This window comes from Lygodium microphyllum, chromosome 11 (assembly GCF_053477565.2).
Source record: "Lygodium microphyllum isolate KBCC chromosome 11, Lygodium_microphyllum_v1.1.10, whole genome shotgun sequence".
Lineage (NCBI taxonomy): Eukaryota > Viridiplantae > Streptophyta > Polypodiopsida > Schizaeales > Lygodiaceae > Lygodium > Lygodium microphyllum.
The window spans coordinates 154,843,938-154,869,834 of NC_141145.1; the positions used below are offsets into that span (position 1 = coordinate 154,843,938).

At 42.1% G+C, this 25,897-nt stretch overlaps 1 protein-coding gene across 2 annotated transcripts in view; it reads left to right on the top strand.

Moving 5' to 3' along the window:
• The first annotated feature begins 3,689 nt into the window (after window positions 1–3,689).
• Window positions 3,690–25,897, top strand: part of LOC148029559 (ubiquitin-related modifier 1 homolog 2-like) — a 43,427-nt gene continuing 21,219 nt past the window's right edge. The window contains exons 1-4 of one of the 2 annotated variants that reach the window (XM_087688729.1): window positions 3,690–3,966; window positions 4,065–4,140; window positions 4,242–4,324; window positions 5,423–5,705. In XM_087688729.1, coding sequence (XP_087544855.1) covers window positions 3,905–3,966; window positions 4,065–4,140; window positions 4,242–4,324; window positions 5,423–5,492 — 291 coding nt within the window. In that variant the 5' untranslated portion in view covers window positions 3,690–3,904 and the 3' untranslated portion in view covers window positions 5,493–5,705. Of the gene's footprint in view, window positions 3,967–4,064; window positions 4,141–4,241; window positions 4,325–5,422; window positions 5,706–25,897 lie in introns of those variants that run through there. The other variant, XM_087688728.1, reaches the window with a different exon arrangement.

Genomic DNA, 25,897 nt, shown 5'->3' on the forward strand with positions numbered 1-25,897 from the left:
ATTTATTTTGACATGCTTATTTATTGAAGTGCTTGACATATATTTATTATTTTATATGCGCATGGACGTACGATTTAAATATTTATTATTGGTCATTGTATTTGGGCACAAACCGACTCTTAGGACGCCCAACCGCTTTATTCTTTATTTGGACAAAAGCAAACACAAAAGCTTAAGCATGCTAATTGTAAATTTGGCCTATTTTTGAGCTTGGAGATGAATAAAATATTAAATACATGCTTTGTGGAGCACTCATACAAGGCATGGGGGGAGATTGTACCCAATTGGTCTTCTTGCTTCATGTTGTGCAAGTCTATTCTCTTGGATTTTGAGCAAAAAGTAGAGTTATTTGTTCTTGGGGACCTTTCGACGCTCGCTATGCATGCATACAATATCTAATTTGCGTACCAATTTCTGTATTCAATTAATTGTTTCTAATTAATGGCAATCATTTTAGCATATATAAGTGATCCAAAAATATAAATAAATGTGAATATGATTTTTAAAAATTTTCGTAGAAATTTTTTGATTTTTAAAACCATTTCAAGGTAAATTTCAATAAAATTAAAGGTTTTTAATTATTTTTGAAATTTTTGTTTAATTATCAGCTAATGAAAATTTTAAAATTATCAGAAAGTTGGTAAATTATTTCAGTAAAATTTTAATTTTTTTCATAAATTTGGGTATTTTTATGAAATTTTAAGATTTTTATAAGGTGTATGGTATTTTAAATATTTTTCAACTTTTATTATTTGCTCGTCGGGTTTTGAAATTTAATATTGAATTTTCAAGAATTTGCTGGAATTTTTTTTATTTTTAGTGTTGTTTTTAACATTTTAATGGTTTTTTTTAAATTTTTACACATTTTGCCAATTTTCTAATGATTTGTGTGGGGTTTTCTAGTTTATGAAAATAAAATAATCAAAGTCGGGACAGTAAGGTACCCGACAGCATCTGCACGTAAACCGGCGACGCATCACGAATGAACAAGACACATGTCCTCGCGCATGAAAGGGCGCTTGAACGCCACATGTATGCGACCACGTACGCATAGCGCGTGAACAATAGCAACCAATACGTAGAAAAGTCCAGCACGCAATACGCAATCTAGCACTCGAACATGCACAAAAAACGGAGACATTGAGGGCATGGTTAGTAGCCAGCAAGGAGACCTGGTGTGGGGGTGGGAATGTAGGGGAAAAGGGGGACCTACAGGGGGAAAAGGGAGATTAAGGGGGGGTTGGTGGGAAGGAGGGTTAGTTGGGGGGTTGTGGGTTTAGTGGAGGGGTAGGGGAAGGGGGGCTTAGGAGGGGGTGGAAGGGAGGGTGGGAAAGGGGGTTATAGGGGGGGATGGAAGGGAGGGGCAAGCAGCGGGGTGGGGCGGGGCTTGGGCGGCAGGGCCAATGTAGGCGGTGATGGGGGTTGAGAGGCCTAGCGGAGGAGGAGGAGGAGGAGGAGGAGGAGGAGGAGGAGGAGGAGGAGGAGGAGGAGGAGGAGGAGGAGGAGGAGGAGGAGGAGGAGGAGGAGGAGGAGGAGGAGGAGGAGGAGGAGGGTGGAGAATGGGAAGGAGAAGGAGGAGGAGGAGGAGGAGGAGGAGGAGGAGGAGGAGGGTGGAGAATGGGAAGGAGAGGGAGAGAGAGAGAAGGGCCGGGGAGAGAGAAAGAAAGAGAGAGAGAGAGAAGAAGGAGAGGGGGTAAGGGGACACAGGAGGGTGGTTAGAGGGAGAAAATCAATGTGTGTTTTTTTAAATACAATAAAAAAATAAGAATAAGAAGAGAAGAGAAACGGCCCCCCATTTGTGGTGTCGGGAACGGGGAGTGAATGCATTGCGAATGACAGAACAAACGCGACAAACGAGTCGAAAGACGGAAACAAGGGCATTCACATGCAAACCCACGCGACTTCAAGACACAAAAATAGATAAAAATTAATTACGAAAAATCTGTCTACCGGAACGAAGTGCAGAAAAAAGGAAAAATATATGAAATGACGGGCAGGATACATCTATCATAGCAGAATGCCATTCTGACAGAGATAGGATCCATTCATGTGGAAAAAACAAAAAAAAATCAAAACGAGGAAAAAAAATTAATACTAAAAGATCCGACAGTCAAAAAACGACAAAGTGAACACGGAAAATGTCCTAGGAATAGAGTGGATAGGATGGAAAGGTCAAACACAATTCCGAGGATGGAAAGGCGCGTTTGCATGGAAAAAAGGCAAAAACACAATTAAAAATGGAGTCACAAATTAATATGACGAAATTTGTGCATCGAAACGGAGGGTAACAAAAAGGAAAAATGTCAGGGGATGGGAGTGGAACAAATGTAGTTTTCAGGGCATTAGGGAGAGTTCACATGAAAAAAGAAGAAAAAAATCATAAGAACACACGAAAAAAGTAATAAAATAAAATCGATAGATTGGAACAGGATGGGGGAAAGAGAAGATCATGCAAGGGGCCAAGCGGGACATGGGTATGCAATTAAAATTCAATTTAGAGGAAAAACACACATAAAAATACCCGAATTTACAGAAAAATTAATAATGAACAACCCATATATCGGAATGATAGGCAATAAAAATAAAAAATATCCATGGGAAGGTGTACGACAGGCCTGGCTCATCAGATTGTAATTTTGATGTGAAAAGGGCGCCTTTGCATGGAAACATGTGAAATGGACAGAAACTTCTTCAATAATTAATAATACAAGATCCGTGGCTCGAAACAAGGGGCTATAAAAAGGAAAAGAAGCCAGGTCGAAGGGACAAATAGGGTTATTAGGTTGGATGGGGGTTCCGGTGAACGAATGATGCGTGCTCATGGAAAAACGAAAAAACAAGGGATAAAGAAAAACTGAAAAGGAACGGCCGCAAGAAGGGGGTAAAGGAGGACCGGGGGGTGGGGAAGGGACCCCATCAATGTACAATCAGGACATGGCATACATGCATAAGCAATTTAGGGTAAATGCATAAGGGTATGCAACATAGACGCGCAGGGATGCGTCTCGACACTTAAGACCTTACCAGGAAGGGTGAATTGAGCAACACTGACCTAAGACCACACATTAGACCAACCGGGAATGTCCCCATACTTAACACATGACCATTACGGAAAAAAAAAAGGTGTAGGGTTAGAAAGACTTGGCCCATATTGCCGAGGATTGATGTTGATTGTCGATGGCACGTGCGTTGGCGTACTCAGCTGCAAGAGGTACCAAAGTTTCTTCACAGCACACGTCCAGTGTGATAGGGACCATGGAACAGCACCCAAGGAGGGAGCTTTGCTAAGGGAATCATGAGAAATCGTCGATGGCGAAAGATATTACACTCGGCTCACAATCACTCATATAAGAATGAAAGAACACTCGCTCACGTCCTCGCCCCTACCCATATGTCCACGCACTATCCGTGACCTAACACTTGTGCTTGCCTATGCTTGTAATTACACACACATTGTAATTATAATTCAATATAGTTATTAAGTATTATGCTATATAATTACATTATACTTTTAACCTATGTGTGTGAATATGTAGATACATATACATATACACACACACACACACACACACACACACACACACACATATATATATATATATATATAAAGGTGCTTTCGAAATGCACTTGCAATCCCCGGGCGAATCCTTCCGAGTTCCCACGTGCGAGCTTGACGGGTTATCTATACGCATCGCATCGCATTTAAAAGAGAAGAGGCTACCAACAGTAAGTGTAAGTATTTTGAACGTCGACTATCTAAAGTCCTCTTTCTGGAAAGAGAGTTGCACTTTTGCTTGCTTTGTCTGTGTCGTACTCGTTAGGAGGAGGATATAAGCAGAGAAGAAAGAGGGCTTGTCTTGATAGTAAGTGCTTGGACCCACTATAAGCAGAGCTGCAGTTGAAGATGGGGAGCGACATAGTCGCAGAATCTAAGCCCTCTCTTCTGCATCTCAAATTAGAATTCGGGTGAGCGCACATTCATTCATTTCATGCGTGTGTATGTATTTATTGGTTTTGCCTAGTCTATATTTATACATGCTGAAAATGGTTGGCGCGTTTTGTAGTGGGGGGCTGGAGCTTCTGTTTGGTTCCATGAAGACCCATGAGGTTGAAATTCCTCTCCAGGGGGGAACGGACAAGGTGAGAAAATGTCTATCAGTCCAGAAGTTGAGGAGGAATTTGATATTATGCCCTATGTTGGGAAAGATCCTTACTCAAGCGTGTGCTTGTGTAATGATCAGCTGAAGATGGAGAATTTACTGGTGTGGATAAGGGACAATCTTTTGAAGGAAAGACCCGAATTTTTCATGAAGGATAAATCAGTGTGAGCCTCTTCTTCTTCCTTGTAAATTTTTAGCGGAGATTCTTTCTGTTAGCACACCGTATTCTGGGGCTTACTGCTCTGTTTATTGGCACTGCTGTGCATCTCCTCAAAGCTTCCACTCCATTGGATCCTAGTGATGCTTTTCATAAAGAGCACTACGAATTTTTAAAGAAGGTAGTCAAGTTCGCCTTTCCCAATTTAAAGCTTAACAGGGTATATCAAGCATTTAAATACATTCATTGGTATTTTGAGTTAGTTATAGATGCAAGGTTGCTGGCCTTTGATCCTAAGCTGAAGGCTATCTTCTTGCTCATGACTTTGCTAGATTCATAGGAAGCATTAGTTGTGTCACTGAATAACAACCCCAACTTAACATTTGATGGTGTGTGTGGTTCTATTCTCAATAAGGAGATTAGACGCAAGGCAAGTAGGGAAAACAGTGGATTAGCCTATAATGTAAGAGGAAGATCCGAAACAATTGCGGCAAATAAGAACAAAAATTGTAGCAAAAGCAAGGAAAAATAGCAAGGTGTTACTTGCTTTCAGTGTGGACGCAAAAGGCATAAAAAGTGGCAAGCCCGATTGTAGGTACTATAAAAAGAGCAAGAACGTAAGAAATATGCTAATGCAAAAGGCAAAAAGGATGAGAAGAATGACAACTCTATTCTTAAAGAAACAAAGAAGACAAATGTGGTATCTAATGTTGACAAATGTGTTATCTAATGTTGTTATTGAGGAGATAGAAGAAGATAAAGATGCTCATTTGCTGGTTGCATCTTCAGTTCCACATGCTGTGATTGTGGAAGACATGTATATCACTAAAAGGGATGTGATAGATGCCTTGTTGTTTGCACATGATGGTTTGTCACAATCGTGGATTGTTGACAGTGGGGCTTCATTTCATGTAACTCCATCTTTGGAGTGTTTTTTTCTTATATAGTAGGTAACTTTGGAAAAGGCTATCTAGGGAATGACCGTGTATGTGATATTGAAGGAATGTGCATCATATACATGGCTTTTAAAAATGGTCAAGAATTGATTTTTCATGATGTTAAGTATATACGTGGCATTAAGAAGAGCTTGCTTTTTGTTGGGCAGTTACACAATAGGGGTTACTTCACTACCTTTGGTGGTGGAATGTGGAAGATATAGAAAGGATCCATGCTAGTCACTAGAGACGGTAAAAAGAGAACTCTATATTATCTTCATTGTAAGGCATTTCGTGGAAAGTTTGTTGCAGTTCCAGAAGTGCAGTCACACATGGAGCTATGGTACAACTGTCTTGGACACATGATAGGGTTTACAGGCACTTTTTTCACTCGAAAGAGTTAATGTAAAAAACTCAAAACTTGACTTTTGTAATGATTGTATTTTTGGAAAACATGTAAAGAGCTCATACTCTCATGGAGCCTCTAGAAAGGCATGTATTTTGGATTTAGTTCATTTTGATGTATGTAGTATATCAATAAAAACTCATAGTGGTTTTCGTTATTTTGTGTTTTTTATTGATGACCATTCTAGAAAGTTGTGGGTTTATTTGTTTAAGTAGAAAAATAAGGCATTGGATGCCTTTAAAAGGTTTTATGCATTTGTTAGTACTCAGAAGAGTTTAAAACTAAAATGCATAAGAAGAAACAATAGGGGAGTATGTATCTCAAGAATTCACTAAGTTTTGTGATGCCAATGGGATTAAACAGAAGCTTATTGATCCTTATAATTCGTAATCTAATAGTGTGGCTGAGTGAATGAAGCGCACTTTATGTGAAGATTTGGTGCATGTTGTCCACGATTAATCTCCTACAATCGTTTTGGGGAGAGACTTAAAACTGCAGTTCATATTTGCAACCAATCTCCACATCAAGTATTTGAAAGTGGCATCCTTGAAGAGCTTTGGTCTAGCAAATGTGCTTGATATGACCACTTAAGAGTCTTTGGTTGCGAATGCTATGTGCATGTACTTGTCGATAGCTGAACCAAACTTGACATAAAATTCCATAGAGGCATCTTCATGGGTTATGGAGATGAAGGTGAGATGGGTTATAGAGTTTGGGTTTCAAGCATGAAAAAAGTACTACACAGCCAAGATGACAATGGGCAGAAAAGGGATATTGAAAATTAACATGCTGAAAATGTATTATAGCAGTTTGAAAATGTGTTACAACAACCTGAAAATGTAGTCCAACAACCAAATAAGGAAGTCATTGATATTCCTTTGGATGTGGATCCATTATCTAATAACACAAATCATTAGGTGAGAAGGTTTACTCGTGTGAGGAGATCTATACAGATGTTTGATCCCTCTTTGGACTGCACTTTACTCATAGATGAGGATAAGCCTCTCACATATAGAGGCATTATCATGTGAGTTAAAGAAAAAGTGGGAGCTAGCTAGGCACGAAGAAATGAAACCTTTGTATTAGAATGATACTTGGGATTTGGTTCCATTGCCCAAATATAGGAAAGCTATTCCTAATAAATGGGTCTATAAAATCCAGTGTGTGGATGGCAACCCTAAATACAAAGCCAGGCTTGTGGCTAAGGGTTATACACAGAAAGAGGACATTGACTTTCAAGAAGTCTTTTCACCTGTTGTCAAAATGACCACTCTTCGTGTATTGTTTTCTATCGTAGCATCTATGGATCTTGAACTTTGATTAGATGGCTGTTAGAACTGCATTCTTGCATGGTGATTTAGAAGAAGAGCTGTATATGAAATAGCCAGAGGGCTTTGTTATGCTAGGAAAGGAGCACTTGGTGTGTAGGCTTAAGAGAGACTTGTATGGTTTAAAACATGCTTCTAGACAGTGGTATAGAAAATTTGATGCCTTCATGCTCTCACATGGGTTTAAAAGAAGTAATGCAGATCATTGCTTATATATAAAGAAGGCTGATGGTGGAAGCCTTATAATACTTGTGCTTTATGTGGATGATATGCTTATTGCTGATAAGCATAAAAGCCAGGATAATGTACTAAAAAGACAGCTGAATTCAGCCTTTTTCCATGAACGACGTGGGTGCAACTGAACACATTTTGGGCATGCGTGTGACGAGAGATAGAGAGCAGTAGCTTTTATTTCTCTCACAAGAAAAGCACATAAACAAAGTACTTGATCGTTTTTCTATGGCAGATGCTAAGCCACTTGGTGTTTCTTTACCACCATAGCTTAAGCTTAGCAAAGCAGATTGTCCAAAAGATGATAAGTCAGCCGGCTCTATGAAGGGTGTTTCTTATGCTTCAACTTGTGGGTCACTCATGTATGCTATGGTTGCTACTAGACCTGACATTGCTCATGCAATGGGAGTTGTGAGCATGTTTATGTCAAATCCTGGCAAAGCATATTGGGAGGCAGTGAAATGTATCTTTCGGTACCTTAAAGGTACACAAAGAAAATGTATTTGCTATGGAAAGGGTACGTTAAATCTGCAGGGATATTGTGATGCAGACATGGTTGGTGGGCCATATCTTGGTGCTCTAGATTACAAAAAATAGTGACACTTTCTACCACTGAGACTGAATATATTTCAGCCACCGAAGGTTCGAAAGAAGCTGTTTGGCTTGGTCATTTGGTCAAGGATTTTGGGCTGCCCACCAAAATACATGTACTTGGATGTGATAGCCAGGGTGTTGTATGGCTGGCTAAGAATGCCATGTTTCATGCACGTACTAAACATATTGATGTGCGGTATCACTTTATCAGATAGGTTTCGATGATGGTCTAGTCACATTGACTAAGATCAAAACATAGGATAACCTTGTAGATGTTCTCACTAAGAGTCTTGCAAATGCTCAATATGAGTATTGCATTCGACTAGTGGGAGTTGGGTAAAGGTTCACTTAGGACCTTTAAGTGGGAGGTTGTTAGGTGTAAAGGTCCTTTTGCTACTTCGGTGTATATATTTACTTGCACATGTGAATACACCCTTGCGGGTGTAAGTGTACTGTACCCTAAGTATAAATACATTATTTTATTCTTTGGTTGTATCACACTGGTACACACCCATCTCGAGTCTCCACTCTGCACACTCTCTACTGCTAAATATAACTCCTTTGCCGCACACACTACTTGGGTATTTCCGCTCGTCTCCTTCATGGACATTGGACATCTTGTGGGCTCCAAAATTGACGCCCCTTGCGGTATTTCTTTATCTTATATTGCAAATGAAAGGAGTACAGCTGAGATCGTCTGATCTTCTCTGCTAATCCAAGTGCCTCTTGCTGTCAAAATTGACCAATAAGCCTCCAAACCAAATTTCCTCTTGATTTGCTTGGGGATTGGCCTTCACTTGCTCCTTGAAATAAAAATTTAGTCCCAAATTTGATATTGGCTGATTGACCTCTTGAATCTCTTTGAAATTCCTTAAATTTTGCTGCTGGAATTCAAGTCCTAGGCTCTCAATTCAAAGTAGGCTTCACGAGGTAGCTGCAAAAACCCTAATTTCTGCTGTAAATTAGGGTTTACAACAAAGATTGACTGAAATCTCTTCCTTTGATGGCTCAAACTGTTGGAAAATGCTAAGATAACTGTTGTAGAAAGAGAATTTCAATGTTTCATTGTGAGAAACGTTGAAGAACCGTTGCTATTTGCTTAAACAACCATGGAAGCTGTCATCTACAGCTTAAGACTACCAGAAAGACGACTGCCCCATTCTATATGCTGTCATGTGCACAAAAAGGACCTGTTGCTGTCAGCTACTCTTGGAGGGCTCCAACTGCTATCTCTTGCTGTAGGACTGATCCTTGGTTATTGCAAATCACATCAGTGACCTCTTCTTGCTCTCTAATAGCCTCATTTTCTCTCGCAATGGTTGAAATAGCCTTCCACGCGCCTCTAAAAGCGTTTTTTCCACTTGCATGGACAAGTTTTGCCAAGTGGTAGCATTCTAATTTCATTTTTCAGCATTATCCAACCTATTAAATTAATTTTTAGAATATCAAATTTGAAAATTAATTTAACAATTATTCTAGTGCTAAAAAAATTTAATTCCACTAGCTAATAATTCAATTGGCTAGGCCAATTCATTTTCCAAGTATCCTTGAGTAGATCCTTAGACTAGCATTAATTAATTAATTAATTCCTAGTCTCTAATGTCACCAATGACATTAGTGGCCAATAAATTAGCATTGGTCCAAGTTTGGATCCTTGGCCTGTTAGACATAACTGATTACAACTATTGCCTTTGGCACCCACTACATCCTTGAGGTCCTTGGTCTGTTACCATGAAAGAACTACCATGTGTATCACATGTGCTAAACAACCTTGCATAGTTGATTAATAGTTTAATCAAATGTTATCAACAAGATTAAAGCATCTCAAAATTTCATGACCACGTGACACTGTCTCATTCTTTGAATAGATCATCATGTCATCAAAGAAAATGACCACAAATCCTCTACGTGTCTTAAAAATGCAATCCATGATGTGATTAAAAGTGATAGGAGCATTCATAAGCCCAAAAGGCATGACAAGAAACTCATATTACCCAAAGGATGACTTGAAAGCTGTCTTAGGCACATCCTCCGGTCTAATGCGTATTTGATGATACCCACTTTTCAAATGTACATAGCTGAATATGGTAGTCTCTTGCAATCTATCCATAACATCATCGATCCAGGGGATTGGAAAGAAATTTTTTAATCATGATCTTGTTCAGGGCATGATAATCAATGCACATATGCCATGAACCATCCTTTTTTTTTGGGCCAAAAATATTGGAGAATAAAAGGGAGATGAGTTGGGCTGAATGAGCCCTTTTTCTAATAGCTCAATTACATGACTCATAATCTCCTCCTGCTAGGCGGCACGGACTTTGTGGGGTGGCTTATTAGGTAGGCTACTTCCAGGTATAAGATCTATGCTATGATCTTTAGGCTGTTTAGGTGGTAGCTGCCCTAAAAGTGATTGAGAGAAGTAATTAGTATACATTTTCAGAAATCACATGTGATCCTTTTCTAACTTAGTGATATTTCCAACATTCTCACTATCATCTTTATTCTTAGTAAAAATCAAGTACGTTGAAATATGATTTTTCATTACTTTAGAAATGGCAGCTATAGATACAACAGGGACTTTAACTTTACATCGAGTGTAAGTGTCTTTACCTTATGTTGAATGGTGATCTCTTTTGCACGAGAATCAATCACTACATGCATACGGTGACACCATGGCATATCAACTAATACATCACAATTCTCAAGTGGAGCAATGAAGAACTCTTTGTTGTTCACATATCCTTGTATATGCAACCGAAGCTTTCCAATGAGTGGTGTGACGGGCTCTACATGGCCTTTATATCCATTCCAACCTTGCCCATGGGTCCCATCTCATTTTCTTTGATGCTTAGATGGGCTGCCATGTCAATAGAGATGAAGTTGGCTCGTGTACCATTATCAAAGAAAATCAATGGGTGCTGATCCCTAATTTTGCCCCATACTTTGTACAATTGAGTAGCATTATCATTGGGGTGATCACTAACAAGATCGGTCACCAATCCCATTGATGCGCTTGTTTCCCTTAGAATCTCCTTGATTTTCTAATTTTGCAGCTTGTGCCTATTGGGATAGTCCCTTGCAGTGTGACCTTCTGTTCACAAATGAAACATTTATTTGCAGCCTTAAATTCCCTACGTTGTGCCACTGTTTTCGAGTCCTTTCTTTGCTATTTTGGCGCCTTTTCTGATTGATTTTCAGATTTGTCCCTTTTCTCAGCCTTAAACAACTTTTTATTAGGCTTCTCCGACTCTCTAGGAAGCCTCAATCTTTCCCACACAGCAAAGCATCTACTGTAATAGCAGTCGCTATGAGCCGAGACATGCAAGAGATGGTGGATTTAATACAAAAATCCCTGATTTCCTTAGGAAGCCCGAAAACATATTTTTCACTTGCTTAAGAAGGGGTATAGAGCGACAAGAAGTGATGAGCAGCAATGCATCCCAAAACTTCTTATTGTAATGCTCTTTGAATTCTTTTATTCCTTAGTATCCACCTTATTCCAAGCTGTCATGATGTTCACCTCAAAGGTACTTGTCAACCAATTCAATGCAAACATTTGCTTGAATTGTACCAATATTGACAGTGCTCCACCTTGCATCAAAAGAGTGGACTACCATTGCAATGCATTTCCCTTGAAGAAATTGGCTGCCTTTCGAATCTTTGAGGACTTGGTGAAGTTTCCCCCTAAATAGACTGCATCAAACTGCTGAACGAAAGTCAAAGCTTTTAGCCTATCTTGTGCACCATTGAAGGACTCCAACTTCACTGCTTTTCCATCCTTATCATAGTCTTAACACCAAATGGAGCATTTCCATGACTAGCACTCATTCCTTGAGTCCCATAAACATTCTGGGGTGTAGATGTATTACCAAACATACTACTTTGTGCCCTAGTCATCAAGCTAATGCTGTCATACATAGGGTTTTTCATATTTCCAGCCATATCTGCATACATTGGGCCTTGTACACTATGCATTGATTGTTTCATACCATAGGGATTTATGCTATACATTCACGTATACGATCCTTGTCCAACCATAGCATGAAAAATTGTGATACCACTAAAGTATCCTGGCTACCCCATCGTCCATGCATGCTTGGCAGTCCAAAATCCATCGGATTGGCACTTCCATGATGGCCTTGCATTTGCATTTCTTGCCTCGTAGGTACCATTTGTTTTGCTTCATTAGTATCTTTTGGAGCTTGAAATGAAGGCTTTGGTATTACCTTTGGTGCACCTTGCTGTCCCAAAGGTGTAGAAGATAACTTCTTCTTCTTGCCCTTGCTGTCCTTCTTCAGAGTATTCAAAAATTGGATGAATTGAGGATCCTTTGCCAATTCAGCAAAGAGATTTGTTATTGTCCTTATTTGATTCTTGAACTGGTCATTAAATTCCTCTTTACTTTGTTGGTCATCAGCCTCATTATGCCTTGAAGGCCCTGCATCTTGCCCAACAATAACATTTTCAGCTTGCTGTCCATGGTCTGAGCCTTGTCCAAGATTAGACATTCCATTTCCTTCTTCCCCTTGTGAGTGTCCATATTGAAAGGCATCGTCATTGCTTGATTCCATCTCATTGTATGAAGACATATTGCTGTGATTTCTGAGCTGAGAGCAAAAATCAGCAGTAGCACAAAGCTTTGGCTTGCAATCAGGTGCCTCAAGCCCACCAAATCAAGGGATTGAGTGTTATCTCGGCAATGGAACCATGAAACCAACCTTCCTTTTTGGAGAAGGTGGTGATTCCATGATCAAGCACTTAATTACAGTAATCAACAAATAAACATAAATTGAAATGCACAATTTACCTTAATAATCTTGGACATTGGGCACCTTGCTGGCCCCAAAACTGGCACCCCTTTCGGTATTTCTTTTAACTTCCTTGCCAATGGATTGATTACAAGTTGAGATTCCACAATCTCCTTGGCTAATCCAAAAGCCGTTTGCTGTTCGAACAATCAACAAACAAATTGAGCAATTTGCTCCTTGATTTTCACTTGGGACTTGCTCTAATCAAATCCCAATTGGCCAAATATTGCCCCAAATTTGCAATGGATGGTTAGGCATTTGAAATCCTTGACAATACAACAATTTGGGGCTGATTTCAATGTACAATGCCTTCTCCTGTTGTCACGGGTCCCGAAGTGGTTGCTAAACCCTGATTTCTAAAGGAATTTAGGGTTTACAATAAAATTCCCTTTGATGTCCACCAAATATGGCTGAGATTTGCTTCAAATGGCTGAGAAATAATGAGTTCTCTTGAGAATTGATTGGAGAATGTGAGAGAATGCCAGAGAAGAGAGAAATTCCTGATTTCGACACAGGAAATGGCTGAAATCGATTGTTGCTTGCTTTGGTCAGCCCAAATTTTAGTTGCCTACTACCAGGGGAAGTGCCCAATTGCTATCGTCTGCATCTGTAGATATCATAAATGCTGTTGCCTATAGCACCGGGGTCTCTTGCAGTAGTTGGCAGCTTCGTGAATGTCTCCATAGCAGCAAATTCTGATCAACAGCCTTCTCCCTCTCTCCCACTAGCTGAAAATTGATTGAATGGTTGAGATCCCAGAAAAAGGTTTTCTTAGTTTGCATGGGCATTTTTGCCAAGTGATAGCCTTCTAAATGCATTTTTCAGCATTATCCAGCCATCAATTTAAATTTTAGAATTAAATAATTCTAAAAATTAATTGGAGCTCTTCTGATGCTGCCTGGGATTAAATATACATATCCATGATTAAATTGACTAGGCCATGTGCAACTTGGAGTGGTCCTCAACCTCTGTTGACCCTTAGATGGGCATTAGTTACTTAATTAATGCTAGTCCCTAGTGTCACCACTGATACTTAATGGCCAAACAACTGTCCTAGGGTCAAGACTGATACCAATTGACCACCAAAACTTAGTTGGCATAACTTATCACAACTTTTGCCTTTGATACCCATTGTATCCTCGAGATCCTCGGCTTGTTACCATGAAATAATTGCCTTGTGTTTCACATGTGCTAAACAACCTTGCACATTTGATTAATATCTTGATCAAATCTTATCGGCAAGATTAGAGCATCTCAAAATTTCACATCCTTGTGAAACCTACAAGTATCTTATGCTTGGAGAAAGTGAATAACTTGGCTTTTTGGGATGACGTAAAGTATATAGATGCTATGGTATCACCTATTGTGCATTTATTAAGAGTTATGAATGCTATGGAGCCTTGCGTTAGCAAGGTATACGTGGCTATGGATAGGATGATTGAAAAGCTGCAGAGTTGGCACTAGATGATGAGGCATATGAGGAGATATGCCATTTAGTTGTGATGAGGTGGAACGTCTATAGCTCACCTATGTATGCAATTGCATTTGTTGTGGATCCTGAGTTCTAGGGCAAGGTTTAGGAGAATGACACTAAGGTTATGTATGCATGGAGACTTATATTGTCTCGTCTAGTGCTTGATTATGGTACTAGGCGTAAGATTAGAGATTGGTTTTCACGTTATAGGACCTTTTGGGGCTCTTTTGGTTGTGGGGATGCACAGGAAATCACTTGTGAGATTGAGGTAGCTTTATGGTGGGAGGACTACGGTTTGGTTGGTCTTGAGTTGCAGGAGCTAGTCATCTGTATTTTGAGTCAGTCAGTTAGCTCCTCTCATTTGGAGCAATTGCGGAGTAAATGTATTTCCTTGACAACCTATTTAGAAACAATGTGACCTGATTGTTTGAGGACTTAGGAGCCCCCATGGTAAAGAACTTTTCGAGAAGGTGCCCATATTCAGCCAACTTGATTTTCAAGTCATCCTAGTCAATGATTTTGATCTAAATTAATACGACGGATTCTCTCTCAAGTAGCATAGAGGTCATTCAAGTGTACCCAATGCTCGGATGCTAAGTCGAAATGTTGAAGTTATGAATGAAATTCAGGTAATAGACCTTGCATTAGCTTGACAATAGTAGATGCATTTTTAAACTTCCATAAGTGAACAACCTCGTATGGAATAAGTGTTGGATTAGGTTGGGGTTCCAATCTTTGCAGTAGATCCCATAGGTTTTGTGAGTCAAGGATATGGCTTATCATGTTTGACCAAGTAGTGAAGTTTGATCTATTTAAACGAGTCTTATCATTAGAGGCATGTTTGGTTGATGAGGAGGAAGAACCATGAGGTGTTGAGTAAGTGGAATAAGATGGATAAGAAAGAGGTGGTGGAGGGGAATAAGGAGGAGGAGGTGGGTAGGTAGAAATAGGCTGAAAATGTCCAATGCATGTTGATTGACACGGTGGCAATGGAACATGAATGTTTCCAAAAAGTGCCAGAGGAGGTGGAGGCACCGGGACAGGTAAGCCCTGTCCCACGGTCCGTTGGGGCACAGCAAGATGACCAAAAGGCCCACTAGGTGATTGCCATAGTTGTTAGGTACGGAAGGTATGATACGGTACAATACGATAAAATATTGTACTAAATGGTATCTTATGATTTCATAAGGTAAGGTACGATATTAGTACGATAAAAAATTAAGATGATTTTTTAAATAACAAAAGCCATAAATCATTAAATGATAGATCATAGAATATATGTTTGAAGTGAAAATAGCCATTTCATTACAGAATAAGATGAATATATGAGGGTGACCATCGTGGTTGCATGGGCTGCGCAAAACATGCGATATAACTACAGTCTAGTATATCTGATACAAAAAAGAGAGAAACCTATGAATCTATGATGAGTTATCACTATTATCATCATCAGAACCATTTGAGTGCTCATAAAGAGAGTTTGAAGATGACTCCTTGGCATCGGATACTGAGACACACTCATACTCATCCTCACTGATGAGGTTACCATCATCATCAAATGATGGCTCCCTAGGTGGTGGATGTGTACGCAAGGGGGGGATGTCATCATGAGGCACAGGATGTGAGCTACTAGAGCCCCGCCTTACATATGTATGCAAGCCACTCGAACCACCCCTTTTCGATGATGGAGGGCGTTGAATGACCATGCCCCTGCTACCACCTACTCAAACTCCTCGCCCACGAGCATGCTGACTGCGAGTGTCACGAGTATTTGTTGCTATAAGCTCTCTATAGAGCTCTGCAAAAATCATCTCCTCCTCGTCCACATCTTGATGTATACTCAGAACAGTGTCGCCCATCAACTTAAATGTATCAACATTTACCTACACAATGCAGTGATGCACGTAAGATTGATCATTGTAAATGCTAAAGTCTAAATTGTAAAGTATAAACTTCAAAGTTCAAAGTTAAAAACAACAAATTTTAAATGTTATGGTAAGTGTTTAAACTTTACTTGCTTCGGACTACCCATGCTCATCATAGCCCTCATCATGCGTAAGTTAGTGCGGCAATAGACTAGCCGCTCTAATTGTCGTGTGCTAAGCCGATTGCCAATCTTTGTGTGAATGAGAGAATAGGCACTCCGATTTCTCTCACGTGCACTCGAAGAGCAATCCTGGGCAAGGACCCTTATGGCTAAGGGCTAAAGGGTCTCCACTGCGTATCCAAAGTTTTGCCACCAAAATAAAGGCTTCACAAGTGACTCTCTCCTCCAACAAGTGGGAAAGCAAAAGCCACATGCCCTCTCTGATTTGCATAGCATCCTAGCTCCTCCAACACTGGATTGTGGTCATCCACAGGGACCACATGAGTCAAATAAGCAAGTTGGTCTGAACGAAACTCTCTTATCATCCATGTTTGCCGGTGACTTGTAGGCCGGATGTACCAATGCGGAAAAACTATGAATGGGCTTATGCATCCATGCCCATCTCCTCTTTGCTATCTCTAAAACATGTGCACGTTGTGTCTCTATGATCACTGTACAAGCACATGCCTCCACCATTGCCGCTCTAAAGAAGTAAATGAGAAGGCCCATGGTGAACCCCTCGCGATCACTCATACGTAACACCCTATAAAAGGGAGTCATGACAATGACAATGGCACGGACTTTTTGCCAAAACTGCTCATTAAGGCACAAGGGTTACATGGCTTTGGCCTCCTTTGTCTCATGCTCATCCCACTCATTCCATAGAGTGGACACCACTGTCTGACCGCACCTCATAAAGGTGCTCTAGCAATAACCACATGTAAGCAAAGCGAGTTGAAGAAGGCTTCTTCAACTCGAGTGTGCTATGCTCACGATATATCGCAAGCACCTTTACCTTTACTATGAAGAATGTGACAATTGATGTAGCTTTGCGGACCACCCTCTGTTGAGCTAAAACATGCATTACTTACTGATTAGCCTCTTAAACAGCCCCAAAACACACTAAAAAATGCTATTTTAGAGTAAAATCCTAAAACGGGGAGTGGTTCGCGTGGAAACCCTAAAACGGGGAGCGATTCGAGAGAGTTCAGTGGAAACCCTAATTTTTGGGGCGCCCTTCCACATCTATAAATAGACAGGCTGCCCCCATTCAGCCTCATTCTGTTTGTGCAGGTTTCTCACTCCACATGCAGATTTCAGCCATCAGCCTCCTTCCACGTGGCTGTCCAGCCCTCGAGACTGCTGCCACTCCATCCGTGTTTGCTCTTGTTGTTGGTGCCTTCATCCACGCTGATGTGAGCTACTGACGACATCATCATCTGTTGCGATTTGATCATCCAGTCATCGCCAGCCATATCAGACACTGTTTCAGCCTGCTGTTTACAGTAGACTGTGCACAATTTCCAGCCTCTGATTGGTGGTACACTGCTGCGTTTACCAGTTTCCAGCCTCCAGATTGCTGTGTTTTGGTGACTAGCTTGCTGCCATTCACTATTCAACACTCCTACACTCCGACTGTTGGTCATAGACTCAGGATCCGTCTCCGGTGGACGTCACACTCCGACATTGTTATGCCCTTGAGTACATTCTATACTCTTACATTCATTTATAGCATTCATTCACTTCAAAGTTGTGTTGTCTCTCTCCCTTCTTCTGTTTGTGTTTGAGTTTCTGTGTTTGAGTTTTGAGTTTTGTGTTTAGGGTTTTGAGTTTTTGAGTTTTACGTTTAGGGTTTTAGTTTTGAGTTTTGCGTTTAGGGTTTGAGTTTTGCCCTCTGTGTCAGTGTCTGTCTCTTTGTGTTTTTGTCATGGTCGTACACTCTGTGTGTCCTTAGTGCAAACCCTAGCAATTTTCTTCACATGGTATCAGAGTTGGTGCTCTTGTAAAGAGTATCCTGCGGATATTATGGAGAGCTAGTCTTTGTGCGAGGCACACAATACAACTCGTAATCGAATCACAATGTCCCAGATACCTTTTCTAGTTTCTATGATGTCTTATCAGGCTTCTCCATCATTGTGGACTCGGTGAGGAGGACGACACTCCACCTTCACCAGATTCCACTAACATGACAGATGAGGACTTTGATGAGTACTATCGCAACAAGTACGGTGATGTTTACACCCCTCCTACTAGTTTTGCTACCACATCCGGACCAGTTGGTGAGACTGGCCACCTCTCCGATCATGGAAGACATACGGCATTCGGAACGTTTGGCAATCCATCTTCATCATCTCGGCCAGGTCCAATGTCAGGTTTGTACAATTCTTTTGTGTTGCATGAATCAAAACCCTCTCCTGTTTTTTCTTTTGAGGTACAGGATCTGGATGGCTTTGTGTATGTGAACTTTAATCGAGGGGGCTTACAAAGCAGACAAAATTCAGGTATATCTACAGCTTCTGTTTCATTTGAGCATATCACACGCACTTTTCACTCCCCTCCCATCCCACCCTCTTCTATATCACATCTCTCATAATCTTTCCAAAACCTTGGATTACACTCCACATCTGCATCACACACCCTAGGGGTTGGATCTTCCATCTTTGCTCCTAGCACCTTTTCCTTCTCCGCTCCATTCTCTACCTCTTTGCACCATGGTACTTCGTTAGGGGGAATGCCACCCTTTAACACAATGCCTCTCACCTTTTAGCAAATGAGCACACCCATAACTCCTGGGTCGACTGTGATGGGCATTGCCCTCACTATCCCCAGTTTCACATCTCCGATGACCACTCATACGCCGAGGTTTTCATCCTCAGCTTATGGCGCGTCTTCACACTCTTGGGTTACATCTACGCAGGGATTCCCGTCTTCCGCTCCCCGTGTTCCCGTCCCACCTCCTTGAGTTCCTCATGTGGCGACCATGCCCATGTCTAGTCAACCCATCCCTACCTATGGATCCACCTTGCAGACTACACGCATGCCTGGTGGGCACTCTGGGGCCCATTCCCAAGTGTACTCCACTCTCCCATCCTATCCCCACTACACTTTTTCACACTATCCATCTCCGAGCACTACCACTCCTGTTGCAACAACCAAGAATGCCTTCACAGATAAGACACATTTTAACGGGCCAAATTTCACTACTTGGTCTAATTTCATGCAACAAGTGCTGGAGTCTCAGGGTCGTTGGGACCTCTCATTGGTCTAGAGCCTATGCTGGACCCTCGACTAGCTCACCCTAATTACATCCATCAATGGAGAGTCCGCAATGCCACAACCAATATTGAGCTGATGCAGGGATTGCTTCTTGAGTTTCACTATCAGTTGCAACACTTTGCGCTCGTGATCGTACTCGGTGCATCAATCTTGACTTTGAGCTTCAAGAGTTCTCTATTAAGGAAGGGGATGATTTGAAAGTCAAGCTGGTTGAATATAGGCGGTTACTTGCCGAGCTCGCCACTATTGGCTCTCCAAAGTCAGATGACGATCAGGTTACGTTTTTCTTGAATAAGTTGCCCGAAAAGTACTCAATTTGATTCAACACATGGTCTCCCAACCTCGATTGATTGCCAACCTTCTACGAGTTTGAGTGCCAGTTCTTGCATTACGCGAGGTTGCATGATTAAGTCCACAAGAAATTCTCATCACAGCCTTATTCAGAGTAGAGAGGGTTGGTTGCCTCTTCTTCGGGTGGGAAAACCACCAATGGCAAGAACTCGCAAGATGCGAAGGCAAGCGAATCAAAGGGTGACTTCTCTTCCTCAAATGGAACCAAAGAGTCTAGACCTATCTGGCAGCAACTTCCTAAGAAAAACTGGTTTTGCACACCCTGCCAGAGAGCAGGCCATGTGGACAAGGAGTCTCATCCAAGGGGCAAGGTCTTCCACCTAAAAAGCCTCTGCAAACTATTGCGATTGCACAGTCCAGTGGGGCTACGCCTTCCGCTCCTGCTTCATCTGCTTCTTTAGCACCCGTTACTGCTGCTGGACATGTGGCTCGAGTACAGCCTCAGCAGCCCATCTCTTTCACTACCCTTGAGGGACTGGCTGATTGGTCTGCAGGTTCCGATCCCGTTGCACTTCATGCATCTATCTCACCTTTCTCCGCACCTCGTCAAGCGTTCCCTTGGCAGAGTCCTACTATTGGATGTACGCGATGGTAGCCACCTTCTTAGACTAGCATGCCTCTAGGTTCTTTGGGATAACCTAGGTCAGTCTAGCATTCATTTTTCGTACTTTTAGAGTCGGACCTATAGGATTCATTGTCCTTAGCCTTTCCATTCTTTTGACTTTCGCTGTATTTACTCACACACATACACATTCATTGCATTTATTTTGAGTTAGATTTTCTTTCTGTTATGTTTTGCTTTGGAGTATCTCACTACTAACCTCTGTGTTTGCAGATTCTCATCTCTTTTGTAGGGTTTTGTCTTTTAGTGTAGGGGTAACTTGCAAATTGCTTTGGTCCTACCTGGGCTAGAGACGTGGGGATGCGCACCGTTTCTTTCATGATTTCATCATCCTAGGAGTGCTTGCTTTTCTTCCAGCATGGTGGTTTCCTCTCCCGAGGCGGATTGCGCAGCTTCTCTGTCGATGCTATCATGGCGGTGTCTTCTACCTTGCTCTTTTAGCAGGGTGCTTCATCCACTTCATCCACTTCCTCTTCTTTCATTCCTTATGGTTCTCGGCAGCATCCAAAGACTGACATTAGGCTCCTCTTCCTTCTTCGGTATCTACATCTAGGTTGAGAGGGGGTTCCTACCCTTCTTGGTATTCTACAGGCTTCAACACTTTGTCTTCGACATCGGCTTTTCTCCCCTGTTGTACCTTACTCTTTTAATTGCGTGATTTCATCATCTTTGTACTAGGGCGCTTGGGCAAGCGAACAATTTCCCCATGAGGGACACTGTCCAAGTGGCACGTGCTGCATGAGCATTCTTTAGCATGTAGCATACTTTGTATCTCATTGTGCATAGCACTACTTGAGCGAAACCTAAGCTGTTTCCACTGGCGGCTGTTGTTACCCCACCACCATCCTCCTTCATCACATGGATACCTCATCACCTATTTTTCCTCGTTATCAACACCCTGAGTGGATGGGTTAGCTTGTACTGTTTTGTGATGTGTTGGGTATACCCTCCCTACTCCCGTCTTCTGGGTCACTATTACTCAATCGGCTGCATCCCATAAAATTTACTTCACTTAAAAAAAAAAAGAGTTCCATGTGGTTCCATCTGCCTTTGTAGGGCTTGGTAGGCCACTGGGCAACCGACGTGCACACTTTGTTCGATGCCCTATCCTCTCTGGGGTGACTATTTGGATTCCCTTAGTAAGATAACCATTGCCTTTATAGTCTTGGTAGGCCACTGGGTAGCCGATGTGCACCCTTTGTCCGATGCCCTGGCTGCTTTGGGTTTGGACGCCTTGGGGTAAATAAACATCACAATGGCTAGCCTAACCTTTCGGCTCAGGTTTGGGAGCTAAAACATGCATTACCTGCGGATTAGCCTCTTAAACAGCCCCAAAACACACTAAAAAATGCTATTTTAGAGTAAAACCCTAAAACGAGGAGCGGTTTGAGAGAGCTCAGTGGAAACCCTAAAACGGGGAGTGATTCGAGAGAGTTCAGTGGAAACCCTAATTTTTGGGGTGCCCTTCCACATCTATAAAAAGACAGGTCGCCCCCAATCAGCCTCATTCCGTCTGTGCATGTTTCTCACTCCACATGCAGATTTCAGCCATCAGCCTCCTCCCACGTGGTTGTCTAGCCCTCAAGACTGTTGCCACTCCATCTGTGTTTGCTCTTGCCGCTGGCGCCTTCATCCATGTTGACGTCAGCTGCTGGCGACATTAGCATCTGCTGCGATCTGATCATCCAATCATCGCCAGCCACATTAGACACTATTTCAGCCTGCTATTTATAGCAGACTGTGCACAGTTTCTAGCCCCTAATTGGTGGTACACTGCTGCGTTTACTAGTTTCCAGCCTCTAGACTGCTGCGTTTGGGTGACCAGCCTGCTGCCATTCACTATTCAGCACTCCTACACTCCGACTGGTGGTCACAGACTCGGGATCCGTCTCCGGTGGACGTCACACTCCGACATTGCTCTGCCCTTGAGCACACTGTATACTCTTGCATTCATTTACAACATTCATTCACTTCAAAGTTGTGTTCTCTCTCTCCCTTCTTCTGTTTGTGTTTGAGTTTTGAGTTTTGCGTTTAGGGTTTGAGTTTTGCCCTCTATGTTTGTGTCTGTCTCTTTGTGTTTCTATTGTGGTCGTACACTCTGTGTCCTTAGTGCGAACCCTAGCAGTTTTCTTCACACCCTCTTCACCCAATTGAGCTTCCCAATGTCCTCCATGAGCAAGTCCAAACAATGACTTGCACATGGAGTCCACACAATCGTAGGAAACTCGGTCTCAAGCAAATTGCCAATGCACCGACAATTTGATGCATTGCCGGTAACTTGCACCACATTTGAGGGGCCCACCTACAACCAGCCTTGCAGCCTAGGGGGAAAGAGAGAACCGAGATAGATACCAGAGAGAAATTAGAATAGGGAGATAGATAGTTATGTATAAATCAAATATTATAATGAAAGAAAGTGAAACAAATTTAAAAGGCAATGTATATCTCAATGATATCTTGTCGAATGTGACAGTAGATGAATGCGCCCATTGTTTTCCTCCCCCTCTTGCCGTTATCTACGGCCTGCAAAAAGTAAGTGCTGAGTGGACATGAGACGAGTATGTCGATGATGCCCCGCTTCTTACGATCACTCCATCCGTTGGTGAGAATGGAGCAACCATATTTTATCCATGCGGCTCGAATAGGATCAAGGGCTCTATCAATCCTCTCTTTATCAATCTTTTTTGTCCTCATGTTATTGTACGTAACACCTGTCCATCCTTCACATGGATCCACATTGGCAATGGCTTTTACCATCTTCTTTCATTGCTCTTGCTTTTGGGACATTGAATGCAAGATTGTACTCAATTATCGTGCGTGCAATTTCAATGTTCGCAAGTCGTTGCCTTTCTCTAAGAAAGGCAACCGATCCATGCATATGATCGGGAGCTTGAGAGAGAGAGGATTGTCTCTCCGGCACTGCATGAGCCTCCACTCTTTGTCTTTTATTGGAGCCGGATGCAGATGTGGAGCCCCCACCACCAATGGTAGAGGCCTCTCCCGCATCGGTTGAAGATACATCCACATTTGATGCTTCCTTGTTAGTAGACATAGGAGTTTGTGCCGATAAGCCACTTCCTTCTTCTCATGTGGATCCCCCTCTCATTTTGGCAACAATCTTCTACGCGATGTTTTGAGGGATCTCCTTGCATGGAGCAACTTGCCTTCCCGTCTTGGAAAGATGTTGGAGAAGCCGAGTTGCACCACTTGTATAGCGCTTGTTGCGATACTTGCATGTCCAATGGTGGGAGTTGGACTTCTTGTGTCCCTCTCCACATGGATCGCATGCAAATTGAAGGCCTCGTGCTTCTCATGAGTCATGGTGCCGATGAGGGATAAAGAGACCCGCGAGAGAGAGAGAGAGAGAGAGAGAGAGAGAGAGAGAGAGAGAGAGAGAGAGAGAATGTGTGTGTGTGTGTGTGTGTCGACTCTTGAAACTTGAGTCTTGAAAGTTGAAAGGGAGAGAGACTCGAGAGGCTAGAGGGTTGGGTTAAAGTTGAAAGAGCAAGAGTGAGAGAGAGGGGATGGGAGATGAGAATGGCAAATGCTTTGATAGGGTGCAGGATAGAGGGGATGAGAGATGAGATTTGAGAATGGCAAATGCTTCGATAGGGTGCGGAAAAGAGGGGATGGGAGATGAGATTCGAGAATGAGAAATCACAAGTCCATTCAAGAATCAAGATCCAAGAGAGGAAGATGAGAATGGTAAGTGCTTGCTGAATTGGTGTGGAAGTATGGAGGAGAGGAGCGCCTTTTGTAGATGAGAGAAGGGTCAAAGTTCAAACAGTCAAAGAGGGGTCCAACGGTCAAAGAGAGAGCTACTAGCTGGAAGGAATCCAAAGAGGGTTTGGGGGGGGGGGGGGAGTGCATGGCTGGAAAAGAGGGTGGGATGAGGTATCCAAGGCTTCGTCCCCCCCCCCCCCCCCCCACCCCCTCCCCCCAAAAAAAAAGTGCCACGCAGCCAGGCGCAACGTGCAAGAGTAAAGGCGGGGGCATAGGAAACGAGGGATGTGGGACGTAGGACGCACAGGCAAGGTGGCCCAAATAGGCCCAAAATATCGTACGAATCCGTACGGATATGTACCGTATGGATCATACGGTATTGTCCGTACTGTACGTCGTATGGAGGCAACTATGGTGATTGCATATAGACAAACTATGGTACCAACTGATCCACACTCGGTAATGGTTGGGTAGCAATCCTAGGACATGAAAAACCCGAAAGTGTGTGGATGGGAGGATGAACCTCCATCATGGGGACACCACTTGGTTGAGGAAAAGACGAGGTCTTAGAGGTTGTTCCTAAGGGTGAAGAACCCCTCTGTGTGATGTGTGAAGACATGAAAGGTGCACTTAATGGAGCTTGAAAGCAAGGTGCAGTGGAACTAATGGGTGGGATGGGTGGGAGATTAAATGGATTTGTCATTTGTGTAGTAGTGGGAAATGAGTTAGGTTCATTTTGTCCATTAAATGCAAATGATGAAAAAGATGATTCACCTAAATCAAATTGACCATGAGATGTAAAAGTTGAAGAAGCACTCACCAATGAATCTTGCAATATTTTCTTATCTTTTTTTGAGTTCAAATGAAAAAATCTATTCTCTTCAAGGCTCATGAATCAATACTTGGTATTAAGAGTTCCTACATCTTGAGCAACACCAATATCTTGCAGAAAAGAGGAAGTAAATTCAAAAAATTGAGAAGTATTAATATACGTACCAGATATAAGAGTGAAAGAAGGTGGAGATGTATATGGAAAATATGAAAGTGGTAGTAATGGAGATGATAGTGGTAGAGAGGAAAACTGTTTATACTCCATGCTAGTTTCCACGTTAGGATGGCCAGTCCTTTGTGGACCTTCCGTCCTTCCTACAAAATCATCAGACTAGTGCACTGAATAGTGGTAAACTCCAATTTACCTTCAATTTGCTATTGAACTCGATACATGAGGATGAGATTGTATTTGGCTGGTGAGATCTCGTATAGTCTATGGAATCCATGGCAGTCCAAAGACTCTTTGGCCATGTCAGAAGGAGGAGCAAGCTATGAAGCCCACTCTATCTTGCGTCTTGATGTGCTAGGCCCGGGAGAATCATGATGATGTGGTTAAGATGTGTGCGAAGTCATCTTGCCCTCCTATTGTTTCTATTTCTTGCGTAGGGCTTTAAGATCAAAGGCCGAGGTTTAGTGAAAGAGAACCTTGCTTTGTTACCATGTTAAGAAATACCCTAACAGAGAAACATAAATGAAAGCGTACGATAAAACATAAACTCAACAGAGCACAATGAGGGTTAGGGTAACTTAGAGACAATGAACACAATGAAAATCTGAATGAATTGCTGAATGCTGAATTGGATTCCCAAGGTTAGTGGGAACTTGTCCTCGAACAAGAACCTCAACTTGACCCTTGCTGGTATCCATATGAGGTTTGTCGCTCTTGGAAAAGCAGAAATGCCATAGCCATGGTTAAGTTGATGCAAGGTCTCCTTTCTGAATTTCACTCATAGCTTCATCACTTTGACCTTGCCTCTGAGCGTTAGGCCCATCTTGTTGACCCCTATATGATGCAAGATCGGACATCGGACTCATCACATCAACTTAGATCGTGAGCTTCAAAACTTCACATCATTGATAAGGATGACTTGAAAGTCAAGCTGGCTGAGTATTTGCGTCTACTCGTTGAGT